Source organism: Phocoena phocoena, chromosome 15 (genome assembly GCF_963924675.1).
Source record: "Phocoena phocoena chromosome 15, mPhoPho1.1, whole genome shotgun sequence".
In the NCBI taxonomy this organism is placed as follows: Eukaryota; Metazoa; Chordata; class Mammalia; order Artiodactyla; family Phocoenidae; genus Phocoena; species Phocoena phocoena.
The window spans coordinates 75,623,147-75,646,082 of record NC_089233.1 but is presented as its reverse complement, the minus strand read 5'-3'; the positions used below and the strand labels follow the sequence as shown (position 1 = coordinate 75,646,082).

The 22,936-nt window shown below is 43.1% G+C and overlaps 1 protein-coding gene across 1 annotated transcript in view; it reads left to right on the top strand.

Annotated features, from left to right (window-relative positions):
• STAU1 (staufen double-stranded RNA binding protein 1) overlaps window positions 1-22,936 on the top strand; it is a 63,794-nt gene that overhangs the window by 38,463 nt on the left and 2,395 nt on the right. The window contains exons 5-13 of the mRNA XM_065893308.1: window positions 12,602-12,814; window positions 13,790-13,933; window positions 15,950-16,096; window positions 17,827-17,902; window positions 18,134-18,453; window positions 19,063-19,185; window positions 19,967-20,052; window positions 22,237-22,349; window positions 22,600-22,799. Of these exons, the coding sequence (XP_065749380.1) occupies window positions 12,602-12,814; window positions 13,790-13,933; window positions 15,950-16,096; window positions 17,827-17,902; window positions 18,134-18,453; window positions 19,063-19,185; window positions 19,967-20,052; window positions 22,237-22,349; window positions 22,600-22,799 (1,422 nt within the window). The remainder of the gene's footprint in view (window positions 1-12,601; window positions 12,815-13,789; window positions 13,934-15,949; window positions 16,097-17,826; window positions 17,903-18,133; window positions 18,454-19,062; window positions 19,186-19,966; window positions 20,053-22,236; window positions 22,350-22,599; window positions 22,800-22,936) is intronic.

Below are 22,936 nucleotides of genomic sequence, written 5' to 3'. Positions count from 1 at the left end.
GCATGAGCTGTTTATATATTTTGGAGATTAATCCTTTGTCCGTTGATTTGTTTGCAAATATTTTCTCCCATTCTGAGGGTTGTCTTTTCATCTTGTTTGTAGTTTCCTTTGCTGTGCAAAAGCTTTGAAGTTTCATTAGGTCCCATTTGTTTATTTTTGTTTTTATTTCCATTACTCTAGGAGGTGGATCAAAAAAGACCTTGCTGTGATTTATGTCAAAGAGTGTTCTTCCTATGTTTTCCTCTAAGAGTTTTGTAGTGTCCGGTCTTACATTTAGGTCTTGAATCCATTTTGAGTTTATTTTTGTGTATGGTGCTAGGGAGTGTTCTAATTTCATTCTTTTACATGTAGCTGTCCAGTTTTCCCGGCATCACTTATTGAAGAGACTTGTCTTTTCTCCATTGTATATCCTTGCCTCCTTTGTCATACATTAGTTGACCATAGGTGCGTGGGTTTATCTCTGGGCTTTCTGTCCTGTTCCATTGATCTATGTTTCTGTTTTTGTGCCAGTACCATATTGTCTTGATTACTGTAACTTTGTAGTATAGTCTGAAGTCAGGGAGTCTGATTCCTCTAGCTCTGTTTTTTTTCCTCAAGACTGCTTTGGCTATTTGGGGTGTTTTGTGTCTCCATACAGATTTTAAGATTTTTTTGTTCTAGTTCCATAAAAAAATGCCATTGGTAATTTGATAGGGATTACATTGAATCTGTAGATTGCTTTGGGTAGTATAGTCATTTTCACAATATTGATTCTTCCAATCCAAGAGCATGGTATATCTCTCCGTATGTTGGTGTCATCTTTAATTTCTTTCATCAGTGTCTTATAGTTTTCTGCATACAGGTCTTTTGTCTCCCTAGGTAGGTTTATTCCTAGGTATTTTAATCTTTTTTTTGCAGTGGTAAGTGGGAGTGTTTCCTTAATTTCTCTTTCAGATTTTTCATCATTAATGTATAGGAATGCAAGAGATTTCTGTGCATTAATTTTGTATCCTGCAACTTTACCAGATTCATTGATTAGCTCTAGTAGTTTTCTGGTGGCATCTTTAGGATTCTCTATGTATAGTATCATGTCATCTGCAAACAGTGACAGTTTTACTTCTTCTTTTCCAATTTGGATTCCTTTTATTTCTTTTTCTTCTCTGGTTGCCATGGCTAGGACTTCCAAAGCTATGTTGAATAATAGTGGTGAGAGTGGACGTCCTTGTCTTGTTCCTGATCTTAGAGGAAATGCTTTCAGTTTTTCACCACTGAGAATGATGTTTGCTGTGGGTTTGTCATATATGGCCTTTATTATGTTGAGGTAGGTTCCCTCTATGCCCACTTTCTGGAGAGTTTTGTTTGTTTTTTTTTTTTTTTTTTTTGCGGTACGTGGACCTCTCACTGTTGTGGCCTCTCCCATTGCGGAACACAGGCTCCAGACGTGCAGGCTCAGCGGCCATGGCTCACGGGCCCAGCCGCTCTGCGGCATATGGGATCTTCCCAGACCAGGGCACGAACCCGTGTACCCTGCATCGGCAGGCGGACTCTCAACCACTGCGCCACCAGGGAATCCCGAGAGCTTTTATCATAAATGGGTGTTGAATTTTGTCGAAAGCTTTTTCTGCATCTATTGAGATGATCATATGGTTTTTCTTCTTCAGTTTGTTAATATGGTGTATCACATGGATTGATCTGCATATATTGAAGAATCCTTGCATCCCTGGGATAAATCCCACTTGATCATGGTGTATGATCCTTTTAATGTGTTGTTGGATTCTGTTTGCAAGTATTTTGTTGAGGATTTTTGCATCTGTATTCATCAGTGATATTGGTCTGTAATTTTCTTTTTTTGTAGTATCTTTGGTTTTCGTATCAGGGTGATCGTGGCCTCATAGAATGAGTTTGGGAGTGTTCCTTCCTCTGCCAATTTTTTGGAAGAGTTTGAGAAGGATGGGTGTTAGCTCTTCTCTAAATGTTTGATAGAATTCACCTGTGAAGCCACCCGGTCCTGGACTTTTGTTTGTTGGAAGATTTTAAATCACAGTTTCAGTTTCATTACTTGTGATTGGTCTGTTCATATTTTCTATTTCTTCCTGGTTCAGTCTTGGAAGGTTATACCTTTCTAAGAATTTGTCCGTTTCTTCCAGGTTGTCCATTTTATTGGCATAGAGTTGCTTGTAGTAGTCTCTTAGGATGCTTTGTATTTCTGCAGTGTCTGTCGTAACTTCTCCTTTTTCATTTCTAATTTTATTGATTTGAGTCCTCTCCCTCTTTTTCTTGATGAGTCTGGCTAATGGTTTATCAATTTTGTTTATCTTCTCAAAGAACCAGCTTTTAGTTTTATTGATCTTTGCTATTGTTTTCTTTGTTTCTATTTCATTTATTTCTGCTCTGATCTTTATGATTTCTTTCCTTTTGCTAACTTTGGATTTTGTTTGTTCTTCTTTCTCAAGTTCCTTTAGGTGTAAGGTTAGATTGTTTATTTGAGATTTTTCTTGTTTCTTGAGGTAGGCTTGTAGAGCTATAAACTTCCCTCTTAGAACTGCTTTTGCTGCATCCCATAGGTTTTGGATTGTTGTGTTTTTGTTGTCATTTGTCTCTAGGTACTTTGTGATTTCCTCTTTGATTTCTTCAGTGATCTCTTGGTTATTTAGTAACGTATTGTTTACCCTCCATGTGTTTGTGTTTTTTACGTTTTTTTCCCTGTAATTCATTTCTAATCTCATAGCGTTGTGGTCGGAACAGATGCTTGATATACTTGATTTCAATTTTCTTAAATTTACTGTGGCTTGATTTGTGACCCAAGATGTGATCTATCCTGGAGAGTGTTCCATGTGCACTTGAGAAGAAAGTGTAATCTGTTTTTGGTTGGAATGTCCTATAAATATAAATTAAATTCATCTGGTCTATTGTGTCATTTAAACCTTCTGTTTCCTTATTTTTTTCATTTTGGATGATCTGTCCATTGCTGTAAGTGAGGTGTTAAAAGTCCCCCACTATTATTTTGTTACTGTTGATTTCCTCTTTTATAGCTGTTAGCAGTTGCCTTATGTATTGAGGTGCTCCTAGGTTGGGTGCATATATATTTATAATTGTTATATCTTCTTCTTGGATTGATCCCTTGATCATTATGTAGTGTCCTTCCTTGTCTCTTGTAACATTCTTTATTTTAAAGTCTATTTTATCTGATATGAGTATTGCTACTCCAGCTTTCTTTTGATTTCCAATTGCATGGAACATCTTTTTCCATCCCCTCACTTTCAGTCTGTATGTGTCCCTAGGTCTGAAGTGGGTCTCTTGCAGACAGCATATATATGGGTCTTGTTTTTGTATCCATTCAGCAAGCCTGTGTCTTTCGGTTGGAACATTTAATCCATTCACGTTTAAGGTAATTATCGATATGTATGTTCCTATGACCATTTTCTTAATTGTTTTGGGTTTGTTTTTGTAGGTCCTTCTCTTCTGTTGTGTTTCCCACTTAGAGAAGTTCCTTTAGCATTTGTAGAGCTGGTTTGGTGGTGCTGAATTCTCTTAGCTTTTGCTTGTCTGTAAAGCTTTTGATTTTTCCATCGAAGATTCAAACTTTATATTTATTTAACAGAGCAGTATTTATTCCTAGGGCAGCCACGGATCTCTAGGTGGTCCACAGCTGGCCTCTGTAGGTCCATTAACCTCCTAAAATGGTCTGAAGGGGATCCTTTTGTTCACATGTGTTTTCTTCTGGCGGGAGGGTCCGTTGCTTTAATAAGATTCTCAAAAGCATCTGCTACCCTCCAAATATTAAGAATCTCCTTAAATGGTCCCTAAAAATGTCAGAGTAATTGTTAAAAAGACATAAGTTTTGTCATTGTCCAGTGTGTGCCTCCCAGTTCACCCATTTAATAACCTCATGTGTTGTTGGAGACTTTGTGGCCTAAAAACAACAATTAATGATTGTTAGTTCAAAATGGAAAATAAAGTACATTTAGTATGTGTTTCTTTCAAAGACACAGTGAGTCCAAATAGGTTAGGCAAGTAAGGGGGAATTTTTTTTAAAGTTTCCATATTTTTCAAAAATTCTTTGCAAATTCTTTCTTTTGATTTCTGTGCTTGGTTATGCAAGGTTGTGTTTTAATAGATTTCTTTATCAACTATTTGGTCTTTCAAAGTTATAAAGAGTATAGGTTTAGTCTTCCAAAGAGCTTTAAAACTCAACGTATTTGTTACTTCAGGCAAATGTAATTTGAGGTGGGACATCTGCTTAAAATAATTTTAAGTGGTTCATTAACTTCTTTTGGCCTATTTCTTTTGTAAAAAGTCTACCTGGGGCTTCCCTGGTGGCGCAATGGTTCAGAGTCCACCTGCCGATGCAGGGGACACGGGTTCGTGCCCCGGTCCGGGAAGGTCCCACATGCCGCGGAGCGGCTGGGCCCGTGAGCCATGGCCGCTGAGCCTGCGCGTCCGGAGCCTGTGCTCCGCAACGTGAGAGGCCACAACAGTGAGAGGCCCGTGTACGGCAAAAAAAAAAAAAAAAGTCTACCTGAAGTTTATTGTCCTGTAAAATACTTTAATTTTGTAGTTAGGTGATGCCCAAATTTCATGTCTGACTCTCATGAAATATATACCTTCTTCTATTATGTGCTAGTGCCCTAAACTGGCTCCTGAGTTCAGTCCTTATGCCATTAGCTGAGTGATGGTGATGGTGATGGTGATTTCTGACCTCCAAACTCATCTGTTGCCATGAGGCACAGGTGGGGGTAGAGAGCAACACTTGGCTCACAGGGCCATCCCACACCCCCTCCACACCCATCCCTGCCCCTTCCTGGCAGGCAGGATCAGTTTATATTGTCCCCTTTCCAGAGTGCAGTGCACCAGATGGCTCTCGGGCTGGCATCTTACCTGGCCCTACATCCCTTCCAGCCTTTCTGCCTCTGTTCTGGGTGGGAGATGGTGGCTGGGGAGGCAGTGAGACAGGGGACACACAGAATAATAGGGCTAGTTGTTGAGTGGGAACTAGCTGGGAGCTTCACCCGGAGAAGCCTCACGGTCTCCCTGGGAACCTGTTTCGGGGAAAGGGAAGAAATGCTTCTTTCCCTCCTGCTGAGGGATTAGTGTGGCACAAGAATGGATGTTTAAAGATTGGAGGGAGGGGTACAAAGATTGTGGGAATGGGAGATGCCTGGCTTCTCGGGTCACCTAGGGGTTACAGAGGTGACTGCTGGGGCCAGGGCCCTAGATCCTTGTGAAGCTTGGCACCCGCCCACACCAACTGCTGCTTTGCCTGAGAGTCACAGAGCTTTCTGGACCTTAGTGAGGGATTGCCATTTTATATTTTTGGGATTTGGGGACCAGATTGCTTCTGTCCTACCTATACTTCTGTTTAGGTTTTAGATTTGGCTTTCATACTTCTGTTCAGGAATATATAACTTAGCAGGGTATTGTCAGGTAGTCACAAAAGAAATTCTGGGAGTGCCCTGTGGTGGTGAATATCTCTTGAGGTAATAATTTAAAACGTGACAGTTTGTGTGTAGGTAGTGTCACTGAGTTTGTTAATAGGAGTGCTTATATTAAATAGCTCTCACATATCAAAAGTTCATATTAGCTTCCATTATTAGGTTGAGCAAAGCTTTTATTTTTTCCCCACAGTTCTGTCTCTGGCACCTGGAAGATTCCCTGGCCTATATTGGATGCTCAGGAAATATTTATTGGATAAATGAATAGAATAGTTTTTTGGTTTTTTTTGACAGGTAGTAAGATACGTCGTGTTGGAAGCTGAGTTACGTGTGCAGTAGAGAATACAGGAGCCATTCATACGGCTTTTCAGAAAAATGTATACAGCTGTGTTTGTGATAAAATACATAGTTTTAGTTAGAAAATGTTACGGTGCTGGTTGATACAGTCACTGGGAGGCAGTTGTGACTTGATCCCACTAAATACATTCTAGGTTAAACTGCAGGTGTAGGTTGGTGGGATTATGATGTGAGCAGACAATGAAAATGGTTGCTGAGCGACCTGGATGGACTGTGAATCTGAAGTGAGCCATCAGGGTGGCTACCCTTACTTTTCGAGTCTCATCTGAGGACGCGGAGGGCACTGTTCAAGGAGGGAGCATTTGGAATATAGGCTGTCAGTGTGGGAGGGCATCCCGGGGGCTCTCTGTTTTTTTTTTTTTTTTGCGGTACGCGGGCCTCTCACTGTTGTGGCCTTTCCCGTTGCAGAGCACAGGCTCCAGACGCGCAGGCTCAGCGGCCATGGCTCACGGGCCCAGCCGCTCCACGGCATGTGGGATCTTCCCGGACCGGGGCACGAACCCGTGTCCCCTGCATCGGCAGGCGGACTCTCAACCACTGCGCCACCAGGGAAGCCCCCTGGGGGGCTCTCTAAGATCAGTCTGCAAGCGCCTGTGGGAGCAGGGCTCTTCCCAACAAACCTCTTCCTTTGTAGGGCAGTGAGGCCGCTCTCTGAGATGCCTCCCTTTCTCACCTTTGAGCACAGCACAGCCAGTTCTTGGGTTCACACAGATTTCCTAGCCATCTTTCCAACTTTTTATTTTGAAACATTTCAAACCAATGGAAAAGTTGCAAGCGTAGGGCAGTGAATGTATCCTTCACATCGATTCACCAGTGGTTAACATTTTAGCACATTTGCTTTTTTTTCTCTGTAAATGTACATATTTTTCTATTTTTCATTCTGCTGACTCATTTGAGAGCAAGTGGCAGACATCATGCCCTTTGACTCCTAATATTTCAGTATGTGTCTCTTAGGAACAAGGACATTATCTTAAAATAACTATAATCTGATTGTCAATACAGGAAATTTAGCATTGCTGTAATACTGTTACCTAATATACATCCTAGATTCACATATTGCCAGTTGTCCCCATGATGTCCTTTAGAGAAAGTATTTTCCTGGTCTTGAGTCTGGTACAGGATCACACATTGCGTTTAGCTGATGCATCTCTTTAGTCTCCTTTAATGTGTAACAGTTCCTCAGCGTTTTCTTTTTTTTTTTTTTTTTGTCTTTTATGATATTGGTTTTTTTTTTCCAACATCTTTATGGAGTGTAATTGCTTTACAATGGTGTGTTAGTTTCTGCTTTATAACAGTGAATCAGTTATACATATACATATGTTCCCATATCTCTTCCCTCTTGCGTCTCCCTCCCTCCCACCCTCCCTATCCCACCCCTCCAGGCCGTCACAAAGCACCGAGCTGATATCCCTGTGCCATGCGGCTGCTTCCCACTAGCTATCTAGTTTGGTAGTGTATATATGTCCATGCCACTCTCTCACTTTGTCCCAGCTTACCCTTCCCCCTCCCCATATCCTCAAGTCCATTCTCTAGTAGGTCTGTGTCTTTATTCCCGTCTTGCCCCTAGGTTCTTCATGACCTTTTTTTTTTTTTTCCTTAGATTCCATATATATGTGTTAGCATACGGTATTTGTTTTTCTCTTTCTGACTTACTTCACTCTGTATGACAGACTCTAGGTCCATCCACCTCACTACAAATAACTCAGTTTTGTTTCTTTTTATGGCTGAGTAATATTTCATTGTATATTTGTGCCACATCTTCTTTATCCATTCATCTGTGGACGGACACTTAGGTTGCTTCCATGTCCTGGCTATTGTAAATAGAGCTGTAATGAGCATTGTGGTGCATGACTCTTTTTGAATTATGGTTTTCTCAGGGTATATGTCCAGTAGTAGGATTGCTGGGTCGTATGGTAGTTCTATTTGTAGTTTGTAGTTTGTCTATTTGTAGGAACCTCCATACTGTTCTCCATAGTGACTGTATCAATTTACATTCCCACCAACAGTGCAGGAGGGTTCCCTTTTCTCCACATCCTCTCCAGCATTTATTGTTTGTAGATTTTTTGATGATGACCATTCTGACCGGCGTGAGATGATATCTCATTGTAGTTTTGATATGCATTTCTCTAATGATTAATGATGTTGAGCGTTCTTTCATGTGTTTGTTGGCAATCTGTATATATGATATTGGTATTTTTAAAAGTCAGTTATTTTGTAGAATGGCCTTCAATTTGGGTTTGTCAGGATTAGTTTCGAGTTGTGCGTTTTTTGGCAGGGAACGCTACAGAAGTAATGTTGGTTCTCAGCAGCACATGACGTCATTTTATCTGAGTGTTAGTGATGTTAGTTTCATTGCCTACACCAGATGTGTGCCACTCTGTGGAGACTTCCTTTCCCTTTATAGTTAATCCATAACCTGTGGGGAGATGCTTGAAGGCTATGCCCTTACAGAGTTCCCCAGTGTTTCTAGCAGTCATTGATAATTCTTCCCAGCACCAATTATTACTGTGGCAGATGTCAAACGTTGATTTTGTGCATGTCCAAAGAAAATCTCCTCCTGCCTTATATTATATTAATTTATATTAGTATAGATGCATTCAAAGTGTTACTCCATTATTGTTGCTAATCATTTTGATGTTCAACTTGCCATTCAGACTAGCTCCTGTATCCTTTGATATGCCTCTGTCAGCTTTTCTTGGTGTGGGGGGTGGGGGGCTGTGCAGTCCTATTCCTTGAGGTATAATTTACATAAAGTAAAATTCATCCCATTTAAGTATGTAATTTGATGTGTTTTGATGGTATGGTTGTATAACTATCACCACAATTAAGATAAAGAACATCTTTCACCCCATAAAGTTTCCCCTGTGTCCCCTTGCAGTCAGTCCCTTCCCTCCATCCTCAGCCTTGGGCAACCATTGATCTGATGTCTGTCCCTACAGTTTTGCTTATTTTCAAAATATTACGTACATGGAATTAGAGAATTTATTGCCTTTTTTTCCCCCCTTTTGGGCTTTCCCTTTATCTATTTATTTAACAGGATGAGTAATAACATTTTGAGAAGCCTGGAGGGAGCACATAAAAATATAAAGCCATCTTAGAAAACACAACCCAGACATGACCTTTCCATAATTGTAAATCATGATAACAAAGGCCAAAGTTCCTTGTACTGTTCCTTCCCTCAGGCCTCTCACCTTTTAACAAATGGCCAGCCAGATACAGTGTGTTCAGTGTTGTCCATTTGGAAGTTTGTGATCTTTCCAGATTGCAAGATTACAAATCTACTGGCAAGAGTATGTTGCCTTTTGTGTGGCTTTTTAACTTAACATAACGCAGATTTTGAGTCCCTATGTTATATGTATCAATAGTTCATTTCTTTTTATTTCTGAATAATGTTCCATTGTATGGATGTACCACAACTTATTCATGCATTTACCAGTTGAAGAACATTTCCTTTTTATTCTTAATTAAAAAAATTTTTAAAAAAAATTTTTGGCGGGCGTCCCTGGTGGCGCAGTGGTTAAGAGTCCGCCTGCCGATGCAGGGGACGCGGGTTTGTGCCCTGGTCTGGGAAGATCCCACATGCCACGGAGCGGCTGGGCCCATGAGCCATGGCTAATGAACCTGCGCGTCCGGAGCCTGTGCTCCGCAACGGGAGAGGCCACAACAGTGAGAGGCCCGTGTACCGCAAAAGAAAAAGAAAAAAAAATTTTGGGCTGCATTGGGTCTTCATTGCTGCGTGGGCTTTCTCTGCTTGCAGTGGGCTACTCTTCATTGCGGTGTGAGGGCTTCTCATTGCAGTGGCTTTGCTTGTTGCGGAGCATGGGCTCCAGGCGCGTGGACTTCAGTAGTGGCAGCGTGTAGGCTCAGTAGTTGTGGCACACGGGCTTAGTTGCTCTGCGGCACGTGGGATCTTCCCAGACCAGGGCTCAAACCCGTGTCCCCTGCATTGGCAGGCGGATTCTCAACCACTACGCCACCAGGGAAGTCCAAGTTTAAGTTATCTTTGCAGTTCTTTTTATCTTTACACTGAATGTGTATATTCAGAGCGTTGTTTTCCTAACTTGCTTGGATTCTTTTTTTCCCTATGCTAACAGTCTATTACACAGTAATGTATGTATCTTAAGTGCACAGCCCATTAAATTTTAACATGTGTAAAAACCCATGATTCACTACCCAGATCAAGATACAGAACATTATCATAACCTCCATAAGTCCCTGTGCTCCTTTCCAGCCAGAAGAAGCTGCTTTCTGTAATCACTATAGATTTTGTTTTCTGTGTTCTTAGACTTCATATAAATAAAAAGATGTAATGTGACTTACTTCACTCTGTATGACAGACTCTAGGTCCATCCACCTAACTACATATAGTTCAATTTCATTTCTTTTTATGGCTGAGTAATATTCTATTGTATATATGTGCCACATCTTCGTTACCCATTCATCTGTTGATGGACACTTAGGTTGCTTCCATGTCCTGGCTATTGTAAATAGAGCTGCAGTGAACATTGTGGTACATGTCTCTTTTTGAATTATGGTTTTCTCAGGGTATATGCCCAGTAGTGGGATTGCTGGGTCATATGGAAGTCAGAAAGAGAAAACAAATACAGTATGTTAACACATATGTATGGAATCTTAAAAAAAAAAAAAAAAAAAAAACTGGTTCTTATGAACCTAGGGGCAGGACAGGAATAAAGATGCAGACGTAGAGAATGGACTTGAGGACACCGGGAGGGGGAAGGGTAAGCTGGGATGAAGTGAGAGAGTAGCATTGACATATATACACTACCAAACGTAAAATAGATAGCTAGTGGGAAGCAGCCGGATAGCACAGGGAGATCAGCTTGGTGCTTTGTGACCACCTAGAGGGGTGGTATAGGGAGGGTGGGAGGGAGACGCAAGAGGGAGGGGATATGGGGATATATGTATACGTATAGCCGATTCACTTTGTTATACAGCAGAAACTAACAACATTGTAAAGCAATTATACTCCAATAAAGATGTTAAATAAAAAAAGATATAATATGGATTGTTGGGTCGAGTTTCTTATCCTTAACAGAATGCTTTTAAGTCTTATCCATGTGTATCAGTAGTTTAGCGCTGAGTGGTATTCCAGTGTATGAATATAAAACTCTTAATTTATCCATTGTCCTATTGATAGATATTGGATAGTTGGGAACCATTATAAATAAGGTTGATAAGTCTTCTTGGGTGCATGTGCACTCAGAATTGCTAAGTCAAAGGGTAGGTGTTTATAAAAACTCTCAAAACTATTTCCCAAAGTGATTGTACCAATTTACACTCCCACCACTTGTTACACATCCTTGCCAAAAAGTACCTGTTGAAGTATTTTTTTAATTGAATATTTGTCTTTTTATTATTGACTTGTAGGAATTCTTTAAATGTTCTGGATATAATTCCTTTGTTTGGTACATATATTGCAAATATTCTCTCCCATTCTATGAGTTCCCTTTTTTAATTTTTAAATGTTGTCTTTTGATGAGCAGTTTTTAATTTTGAGGACTTCTAATTTGTGTTTTTTTGTGTTCAAGAATTCTTTGCCGACCTCATGTTCATGAAGTTTTCTCCTATGTTTTCTGCTGAAAGCTTTATAGTTTTAGCTTTCATGTTTGGGTCTGTGTTCTAGCTTCAGTTAATTTTTGTTTTTGGTTGAGTTTAGGATCTTGGTTCAGTTTTTTCCCCATGTGGATATCTAGTTGCTCCAATGTCATTATAAAAAAAAGACTTTGGATTTGCTTTGGTGTGTTTGCCAAAAATCAAGACCATCTATGTGCAGGTCTGTTTCTACATTCTTTTCTGTTTTATTGATCTTTTGGTTTATCCTTAAACAATACCATGATGTTGTAGATGCTGTAACTTCACAGAAAGTCTTGAAATCTGGCAGTTTAAGTCTGCTAACTCAGTTGTTCTTTTCAAGGGTATCTTGGCTCATGTAGGTTGGATTTGATTTTTATTTTCCTTCTGTGTGATTATGTAATCACTTTAATTACAGTTAGGTTTCATGTTCATATTTTAGTATTTTCCCCCATCTCTGTTGACTTATTCTTATATATTTAATATGTGTTATACTAAATGGTTCCAAGAGTCAAAGCTGCACAAAAAGATATATTCAGAAGTGTCATCTCGTCCCCTTTCTACCCCAGTCCCTCCCACCTGCTGTAGGAAACTGATTCCATTGGTTTCTGCTTTATCCTTCCTGAGTTTCTTTTTGCAAAAATAAGCATATAAACACACACACTTGTGTGTCTATTTATATGTATGTGTATATGTATACATAGATTTAACACCCCCCCCCCCCACCCTTTGTACACTCTTTTGCAGTTTGCTTTTTTCAGTTACTGTGTACTGGGGATCACTTTATGTGCTTGGAGATTTTCTTATTCCTTTTTACAGCTGTAGAGCAGCCAGTATTTAATAAGCTCAATCTTGGCTGGCAGCTCAGAGCAAATATTAATCTTGACCTCTGTGTGCTGCATTTATTTCTGGGCTTTGCTGGGCCAGTTTCCTTTCTGCCGTTTGCAGGGGAGCTCACTACACTCAGGACGGTCTGTGACCCTGGGTGGGCAGGAGTAGAAAATGTTTCCCTATTCCATGTCTGTTTTGGACTCATCAGACCTGAGAACATTAACAAGTTTGGGGGGAAAAAGAGAAATGGGAAGAGAAAGCATTCAGGATTATCAGTGTTTACACTCCCTTCATTTAATGGGTCTTGTCCTCAATTCCCCTTTTACTGTGTTTCGTGTGCTAACCAGTGTGCCGTGCAGCTGGTAATGAGTGCCTGTCACGCTTTCACTCAGTCTTTCCCTCTAAAACAGGTTGCCCGGGAGAGTGGCCCACCCCACATGAAGAGCTTTGTGACCAGGGTGTCGGTTGGGGAGTTTGTGGGGGAAGGTGAAGGGAAGAGCAAGAAGATTTCAAAGAAAAATGCTGCTATAGCTGTGCTTGAGGAGCTGAAGAAGTTGCCGCCCCTGCCTGCAGTTGAGCGAGTGAAGCCCAGAATCAAAAAGAAAACAAAATGCATAGTCAGGGTAAGGACTTTTCTGAATGAAGAGGGCGTTTTCATTGCCCAAAGGCAGCTGGGGGGTTAGAAGGCTGGTGAAGGAGGTCGGGAGCTGGCAGGCACAGGCCCGGCCTTGGAGAGCCTTTACAGGGGCCACCTTGGGTTGCTCCCACAGGAGTCCCAGGTTAGGCAACGACAGGGACACTGTGCTGGCTTCAGCGGGGGCCTCCGCAGGCGGCCACGCCCGGCTGGGTGCGGTCACAGTGAGAAGCTGTGTGTTGGCAGCCACGCTGCCCGTCTGCAGGGAGAACAGTTAAACTGTGCCGCCTCTGTCTCATTGCCCACTGCGCGGTTCTGAACGCGCGGGAGACTCCTGAGCGGGGAGATGTCTGGGGCAGGCGTAGGCGTCAGACGTATACACCTTCTTCTTATTTTTGAGTCACGTTAAAGGACCTATTAAAAATTATACTCTCTCTCACCCACCCAGAGAAGGGACAGGGGTCCATTCGGGGACAGTTACGAACACCAGGATCCGTTCTGATTGTCAGTATCGTTTCATGTTGTATCAAAATCCAAGTTTTTCTCACACACAAGTTAGCATATGGTTTCTGGATTTTGAGTCATTGTTAAGAAAGCTGGGAACCCATCCTTATAATGTAGACTTTTGGAAAGTTTTAGAAAGAGTTTGTTATGTTTTTTCTACCTCTTCATTTACTGTCATATGTTGACATTTATTGTTCAAAAGCAGACGTTACAATGATGCTTGCCTACTCGTAGTAAATGGTGATGTTGGTTTGCTAAGAAGACCTTAAAATCACCTCAGAGCGATCATAGAAAATCATTAGGCATCTTTCAATTAAAAAAAGGTTTAAAACAGATCTGATGAATTCTGAGCCGTTAGAACAACATAGAAGTAATCAGCTGTCATGTCCTGGTCTCTGAATAGGCAAGGTCCTTACTGTGACTAACACGGCACATGGTTTCTACGTTCATTGTTCCTCAGCTACAAAGCAGCCCGGAGTACGGCCAGGGGATGAACCCGATTAGCAGACTGGCCCAGATCCAGCAGGCAAAAAAGGAGAAGGAGCCAGAGTACCTCCTCCTCACTGAGCGAGGCCTCCCGCGCCGCAGGGAGTTTGTGATGCAGGTGGGTCAGCCGGCTTGTGGGCGGCCCTTCTCTGACCGCCTCCTGTCTCAGGGCCTGAGGTAGTCCAGGGGCCGGACACCTCTCCCCAGGAGGCCAGGTCCAGTGGGCACTCCCTGCCGCCAGATGTCACTGTTATTAGACCACGTTGCCTGCACTAATCTGACGCCTTAAAACGTGCTTGTCTGCACAGCACACATGCTGCTGTATCAACAGGTAGGAGCCTGGACTCACTGCGCCTGTTTAGAGGAGTGGGGGAATCGTGGGTAACTTTTTTCTTTGTTACTTCTTGAAAGTTACTGTTGTTCTTCTCAGAAGCTTTATGAATTATAGAAAGGATCTGCTTCTGCTTCCCCTGATCCTTCTGTAGAGCCTGGAGTCCGGGGATTGGGTTCACGCCTCAGATTTGTACAGAGCGTTTCTCCATGCACTCAGCTTATTAAACAGTTATTCATACGGGCAGCTGAATGTTTTTTTTTTTGTTGTTTTTTTGTTTTTTGCGGTACGCGGGCCTCTCAGTGTTGTGGCCTCTCCCATTGTGGAGCACAGGTTCCGGACGCGCAGGCTCAGCGGCCATGGCTCACGGGCCCAGCAGCTCCGCGGCATGTGGGATCTTCCCGGACCGGGGCACGAACCCGTGTCCCCTGCATTGGCAGGCGGACTCTCAACCACTGCGCCACCAGGGAAGCCCTGAATGTTTGATTTGAATTTAATAGTGTTTTCTGGTGAAAAACAGAATACTTCACTCTGCATAGCAGTTTACAGCTTATAAAGCACCATCAGTTAGCCTGGTGTGTTTCACCTCTGCAGTCAGAGGGCAGGAAGAGTAATGACCCTTCCATGTACAAGAGAAAATTGCAGTTTGTTGAGAGGCTCAGTAATTCGCCTAGGATCAAACGGCTGGTAGATGCCCGGTTGGGATTCAACCCCAGGCCCCTCTTCACAGGCCAGGGAGGGTTTCCTTGACTCTTTCGTGACGGGGCTTCTGGTTTTGGTCTGCGGTCAAGACCAGCTTGGAAGGGGATGGTAAGCAGTGATGTGTGTTGGAGTATGTGTAACAGCCAACTCTTAGGGAAAGGCAGTGTGTGTGGAGGCTATACATGTATATGCACACGTATTATATGTACATATGTGTATATTATAAATTTTACTGATAAGAAGGAAGTGTAGCATACAATTTACAAAAAATACTTAATACTCTTGTAAATTTCATACATCTGCGTGACAGTCACCAATAGCAGTGTTACAGAATGGGACTCGTGTGAATTCTTTATTCCCCTCAGGTTCAGCAAGGAGGTTTGCGTCTGTCATTGTTGAATGACTGTGGTACGAGCATGAGGACTGGTTGATATTTTTATTTACATCAACAACAAAGACATGTCAGAACTTCACTCATTTAAACAATATGAATGGCTTCTTTGCTGAATCAGATAATACTTTTCCAAGACTGGAAGTTTCAGTTTTTTGTATTAGTTACGTCATGGCTGCAGACTTGACAACAATTTAAAGATTAATCTGCATTATTAACCTTTTCTCCATCACTTAAGCTTAAGAATAGACAATCAACAGTATAACTTAATCCTTGATAAGTAGTAGTTGCAGATTTCTGTGGTGTAAGTACTGTCACTGTGGCCATTTTCTGTCTGAGTTGGAAAGAGATGTGTAGCTGCATATTGACACCATACACATACAAGTGTAAAGAATCTCAGAAGCATAGACAATTGTAAACTGGAGTCCAGTTAGGAAGTGATGAATTTGAAGTATTCATTCCGTTTGTTAAAATAATTTGTTTAATTATACGCTTATATACTTTAGTGTTTAATAATAGCTACCTTTAACAGCCACCTCTCCAAATTCCTCAGGATTTCATAATGGGCTCTCACAGGCTGGTCCAAGCCAGCTCCAGGGCACCACTGTTAAGCCATCCATCTTCTGACCATTCTGGGTTCTTTTCAGTTCCTGACCAGTCTTTATTCTAAAGGGTTAAGCCCTGATCTGAGTTCTGCCTTCTTTATGCAGGTGAAGGTGGGAAACCACACTGCAGAAGGATCAGGCACCAATAAGAAGGTGGCCAAACGCAATGCAGCCGAGAACATGCTGGAAATCCTTGGTTTCAAAGTCCCACAGGCTCAGCCCACCAAACCAGCCCTCAAATCAGAGGAGAAGGTGACTGCTCAGGGCTCTGTGTCCTTGCTCTCTAACTGCAAGATGACCTTCTCAACTCAGGACTCTGACTCCTCCAGGGCTAAGCTTCAGGGCAAGGCTTCATCCTCCTGGCAGTAAAGCAGCCCGGCTGAGCAGGGTCCTAGCATTTGGTTCATTATAATGTGGTCAGAGGGGAGTTGCATGTCCATGGCTCCAAGCATGGTGCTGGGTTAAGTCGTTACTGTTTCAGTATCTTTGTGGTCTGGGATGCTTGGTGGAGGGCAGCTTCTCTCCTTTTGTGGGATGACGGGTAATTAATTGGACTTGAAATTAATGCGTGTGTGATTCTGTCATTTGTGCTCTTAGAGTGAGTCCTGCATAAAAGACTCATCAGCCTTAGGCTTTTGTTAGCTGTGGAACACGCTTGGGACACTGAGACAGTGTGATAATAGAGTCAGGGCCAAATCCATAGTTTCGATTTGGGATTTCTTTCACTTTATGAATTGAACATTAGACAAAAACGATCCCATATTGAAAATTGCACTTCTGCCAAGGTTGGTAAGCAGTACCCTCAGTGAAAGCCTTGGCCGACCTTGTTTCCAGTCACTGGATGGTCCTTTCAGGATAAACGTGAAAACACCAGGACTGATTGAGTCGTGTCTGTCAGTCCTGTCAGCAGAGAGAAATGGCAGCAGCTGTGGCCACATAGTGAATAACTGGGATCCCAAACACTCATCAGAGAATCTGTAGAGATCCTGGACTTGGCTTTGGGGGTTTTCATTCCAAAATCTTACAGAGCATCATAGGCAGCTTTGTCTTCTCAGAAGGGAGACCTTTGTGTTTGGCAAAAAAAATTTTTTTTTTTTGCGGTACGCGGGCCTCTCACCGCTGCGGCCTCTCCCGTTGCAGAGCACAGGCTCTGGATGCGCAGGCCCAGCGGCCATGGCTCACGGGCCCAGCCGCCCCACGGCATGTGGGATCTTCCCGGACTGGGGCACGAACCCGCATCCCCTGCATTGGCAGGTGGACTCCCAACCACCGCGCCACCAGGGAAGCCCCCAAATTTTTATCTAGTAACATTTTCCCCCAGCATTTGTTATCTTTGGTTATGTCATTTTATCTTTTAGTGGGACATGTGCTCCAGGAAATATTCTTTGTTTATTTAATTATTTAGCATCAACCTAAAAGTTTCTTTTTTTTTTTTTTTTTTTGTGGTACACAGGCCTCTCACTGTTGTGGCCTCTCCCGTTGCAGAGCGCAGGCTCAGCGGCCATGGCTTATGGGCCCAGCCGCTCTGCGGCGTGTGAGATCTTCCCGGACTGGGGTACTAACCCGCGTCCCCTGCATCGGCAGGCGGACTCTCAACCACTGCACCACCAGGGAAGCCCCCAAAAGTTTCTTTCTTGGTCAGCTCTATCGATTTAACATCTTCAGGGTCCTTCTGGTTAAACGTTCCCCTCTCGTGAGCACAGGACAGAGGCCCCATCCCTTAGATGCTGTTCGTGGACAGGCTGACATGGCTGAGAGTGTGCTTTGGGAGAAAGCAGGGGGCTCTGCTGTGGGCACATTGGCGGCACAAGCAGACCAGTGGTGGGGCCTTGGGAGAGGGCCTTTTGCCAGTGCCCTCATCGTTTAAAAGTTTATAAAACTTAAGATTAGTGCTGGTTGGAGTTTGTTTAGTTTTGGACAGAAGGAACTAAGTTTTCAACAGTTTGATTGATGCTCATGGCCTTTTTTTGTGTTTTTTTAAGACACCCATAAAGAAACCAGGGGATGGAAGAAAAGTAACGTTTTTTGAACCTGGCTCTGGGGATGAAAATGGGACTAGTAAGTGTGAAGTTAATATTGTCTTGATCTGACTGTGATTCTGGGCTTTGCGTGGTTCCTGGTAATAGCAGGAACCTAGGTAATGAGTTAGTGGTCAGTGCTTGGTTCTGCATTACCCCTGTGCTGTTGTGTGTGCTGGGGCGGGGGGGGGGGGCCAGCGTGGGGTTTTACAGCATCTCTCCACGCGGCATGCGTGGACTTGAGTTGATTTGTCTGCTTGTCCATCCCCAGGCCATAAAGAGGATGAGTTCAGGATGCCTTATCTTACTCATCAGCAGCTGCCTGCTGGAATTCTTCCCATGGTGCCCGAGGTTGCCCAGGCCGTAGGAGTCAGTCAAGGGCATCACACCAGAGAGTTCACCAGGGTAGCTCCGAACCCTGCCAAGGCCACGGTAACTGCCATGATAGCCCGTGAATTGTTGTATGGGGGCACCTCGCCTACAGCCGAGACCATTTTAAAGAATAACATCTCTTCAGGCCACGTACCCCATGGACCTCTCACGAGACCCTCAGAGCAGTTGGACTATCTTTCCAGAGTCCAGGGATTCCAGGTAACTGTTGGGTCTGAGCTGTGTGGTCTGTACCTCAATGCGGTCATCTCTGGTTTCTCTCAGTACTAAGTAACTTGTTTTTTAAGTCAAGTTCTTTGTCTCGGGGGATGGTTGGGGGAAGCATGGTAAAGAGTGGTCCTGAGGAAGGGAGGAGGCACGGGAAGTATTAGAACCCTAGATGGTAAGAGAATATCCTCAACCTTTGGTAATTTTTAAGAATCCAGGCCAACCGTAATGACAAAGCCTCGAATCCAGTGGTAGTTACAAATTTAGACTTCAGTGAGAACAGATTCATTGTGCTGGCCCTTTTTCTACCTGCCAGGAAAGGACATGGCTTCTTCCAGACCAGGGTTTCTGAGTAGACATTTAGGTGCCTGGAAGATTCTGGAAGCTGGGGCCCTGGCATCCTGCCTGCAGCCCTCAGTGCCCCTTATCCGCAGACCCCGCTGTGAGTCTCTTGTGCCTGTTGAGCAGGAGTTGGTGTAGACAAGTCAGGCTGAGACCAGGGAGAGGTGTCATCTCTGTTCACTGGGCCCAGAGCCGCAGCCCTGTGCCGGGCTCATACTCCCCGCCTTCCTGTCCTTGCCTCAGTTTTCTTTTCCCCTTTAGGTTGAATACAAAGACTTCCCCAAAAACAACAAGAACGAATTCGTATCTCTTATCAATTGCTCCTCTCAGCCGCCCCTGATCAGCCATGGTATCGGAAAGGATGTGGAGTCCTGCCACGATATGGTACGTTACCCCCCGCGGTGGGCCTGGCTCCAGCTCGTTGCTGGCCTCAGAAAGACAGGAAAAGGATTCTCCTGCAGACTTCGAGAACAGTTGATTGTTTTACAGGGTTCATATTTCTGAGGACTTTTCTTAGGTTACTGGCTTGATTTCTCATTCTGTTGATCAGAACTCATGGGCTTTGGCCAACCCCTCTCCTCTCTTCCCTTGCTGACCTGAGAGGCGGACTTGGGTCCTGGAACGCATCCAGATACTGTATTCAGTTCATCTCTGACCAGAACAAGGAATTGCATGCCCAAGTTCTGGCAACTTAGAAAGCCCCTTGTTTTGGTGTTCTGTTCAGATGAAATTATTATTGTAAGAAATACTAAAATGAAGAAAAGGAATTGATTAAATTAATTGACATAAACTGTGGTATATTCACCTGATGTAATATAATGTACCCATCATATTAATGTCACCGAGGGTAATGTGTTCTAACACGGAAACATGATACGGTTTTATTTTAAAGCGGGATATAAAATTTGTAGTCTGGTGACCACAGGTTAAAAATGTTAGAAGGCAATATATAATAAAATTAACAGAGGTTGTGATTCAGTGAGGTAACCATGGATAACATTTTTTAATTTATATTTTCAATTAAAAATTCAAACATGAAAGGGTTATTTAGTGGAACCACTTGTTTTGTTGGGCAGTAGGAGAAGCCCTCGACTCGCTATTCAGTGTTGTATACTGTGGTCCTGAGCGGTGGCCGTGGTTTGACTTCCCTTTTCATTCCTGCTAGGCTGCACTGAACATTTTAAAGTTGCTGTCTGAGTTGGACCAACAAAATACAGAGATGCCAAGAACAGGAAATGGACCAGTGTCTGTGTGAGTGAGCTGATCTACATGGAAAGGCAGTTCTGTTCCTCATTTGCATTAAATTCAAATTGTCTGCTCAAGTTAGTAGTGAAATACTTGTCTTAGTCACTTTCTGTCCCTTTGCCCTGAAAGGTTTCCAAGTTTTGGGCAGAGAGCTCTACTTCTTTTTAATTTGTTTGTTTTGTTTTTTAAGTTTATTTATTTATTTTTGGCTGTATTGGGTCTTCGTTTCTGTGCGAGGGCTTTCTCTAGTCGCAGCGAGTGGGGGCCACTCTTCATCGCGGCGCGCAGGCCTCTCAGTGTTGCAGCCTCTCTTGTTGCAGAGCACAGGCTCCAGACATGCAGGCTCAGTAGTTGTAGCTCGCGGGTCTAGCTGCTCCGCGGCATGTGGGATCTTCCCAGACTGGGGCTCGAACCCGTGTCCCTTGGGTTGGCAGGCAGATTCTCAACCACTGCGCCACCAGGGAAGCCCTTTTTTTTTTTTTTTTAGCTTTCAATCGGTCATACATTCACATCGTGCAAAAGTCAGAATTATTTTAAAAGGTGTCCACAGTGATACGTCTTGCCCCTCATGCAGTCCTCATCCGTACCATTCTCTTCACCACACCCAGAGATCACATTTGTATTAGTTTCTTGTGTACCTTTCCTGTATGTTTCTTTATGCAGATACATTTATTTCCTTATTTTCTTCCTTTTCCTCCTAGAGATAACATACATACCCATTCTCTTCTTTGCTGTTTTCACTTGATGGTGTATTCTGGGAAGACCTTAATCCAGTTATCATAAACTGGGGCCTGAACTATCAGACTTCTCGATGTCTGCTAGTTTCATTTGTAACATGGCTTAATTGTCTTAAATTTCAAAACTTGGGTCATTTTTGGTTTTTTTCTTCCTTAAAGGTGTGGGAGGTGCTGAACCTTACCTGGCCATGAACCATTGAAAAATCCCAACATACATACTGAAAATACTGAAACTGCTTTGAAAATTTGGAACTTCTGATACCTCCAGTGGGCCGAGAGACACGATGGGTAAAGAACTGGAGACAGCAGTGGTGAAGAAGGCGGGGCCCCGAGGAGGCAGCGGCATGGTCGCTCGCCTGTGCTATGGTTTCTCCTCACGCAGCAGCAGCTGCTGGGGGCCGGGCAGGCCTGCCGGGCACCCTGGCGCCACTGGGAAACCAGCGGGTCCACGCCCCAGGCACCCTAGCGCTTGGTTAGGGTGGGGGGGGGGGTTGGTTTTTGGTTTTGGTTTTTGGGGTGGTTTTTTTTTTTTTTCCTTGCTGTGTGAAAGAAGAAACAGAAAGCACGACTCCTTCTCAAACTGGCTCACTCAGACACTTTGGGACAAACCCTGGACACCACGCTGGAGAGAGGCCTTAGTCTGGCCCCAGAGCTGAAAGCACCAGAGAAAATCACACGCTTCCTACTCAGCCTGAGCTGACCTTCTCGGCGTGCTCTGGCCCACACCTACCGCGGTACCCACGCCGTCACCACTGCTCTCTTCCAAGAGATACGTATTCTTAGTTTCATTATTTTCTTTTGATTGAAATGACACTATATAAAATTTTCATTTGAGAGTTTCTCAGTTGTATTTAGTTACATAGCACAGTTTAGAAACTTGTCTGAGACTGACCTTATCAGTAATCTAACTGGCAAAGATCATATCCGTGTGTATGTGGTTATACATTTTTATTTCATTGGACTAATCCAGGACCATTTCAGTGATGAAAATTGTGTGCCCTCTGGTTTAGCTGAAACAGTCCTGCACTTCTCAGAAACCTTGAAGTCTCCCATAGTTGTATAAATTGGACAATTTAGGAATTTTAAACTTTAAATGATCATTTGGTTCCTTTTCTATTTTATTTTTGTTAATGCAACAGGACTTAAACAAATGAACTTTGATCTTTGTTTTAAAGATTAAAAAAATTGTGTGTATATATATATGTGTGTGTATATATATATACACACACACACACACACACACATATATATATATATATATGACTCTTGAAGACACATAGCTTTCACTACACTACAGGATATGATCTCCATCCATGTAGCACATCTACAACTGCAGATTGATTTTCCTTGAGTGCTTTATACTGTTGATTACATCTCCATGTAGGGCTGAAAAGAATGACCCATGTTTATCTCTATAACTGTGTTGCTTTTGATGTCGTGTTGCTGTACACAGAAATGTGTGCAGCGAGGTCCTGCGTACGGTCCAGATGAAAAGCACGGTAGCCTTGCGAGTTAAGTACTGCTTCGATTCATTGTTTACGCTGGAATTTTTTCTCCCCATGGAATGTAAGTAAAACTTAGTGTTTGTCACCAATAAATAGTAATACTAAATTTTTTTTGTTAATTTATTCTTAAATGCCACTACTGCTAGGTTGGTCCCTCCCAACCTGCCCCCTATACTTTTTTTATTTTTAAGAAAAAAACTTTGTAATGCTTGTGATTCCATTTGGGCAAAATTCTGAAGCTCTGAAATAACTTTATATCAAACCATTGATCAATAAACAGCTACTAATGAATCTTTGGTCCTGTCGAGCAGTAACTGAAGCAGTAAGGGAAGATGTGAGGGCATGGAAGCATGGCGTGGGGGGCACTGCTGCCAGTGAGGGGCGAGTGGGTGCCCGGGTGAAGGGAGGCGCCTCTCATCTGAACCAGACGTTGTCACCCAAAGAAATGACCGAGAGGAGAGAGGCTTCCTGGTCACTTCCCTCAGGCGGGCTCGCGCTTGGAAGAGTGAAGGTGAGGCGTTGCATTCTAGTCTGGCTGAGGAGTGGGGCTGGTAGTTTTCTATTTTTTCGTTTTAGAATATGCTCATAAATGTGGTTCACTATAAAACCAGCCTGTGGGTTGGACTGCAAGAAGCACCGAAAGTGAGC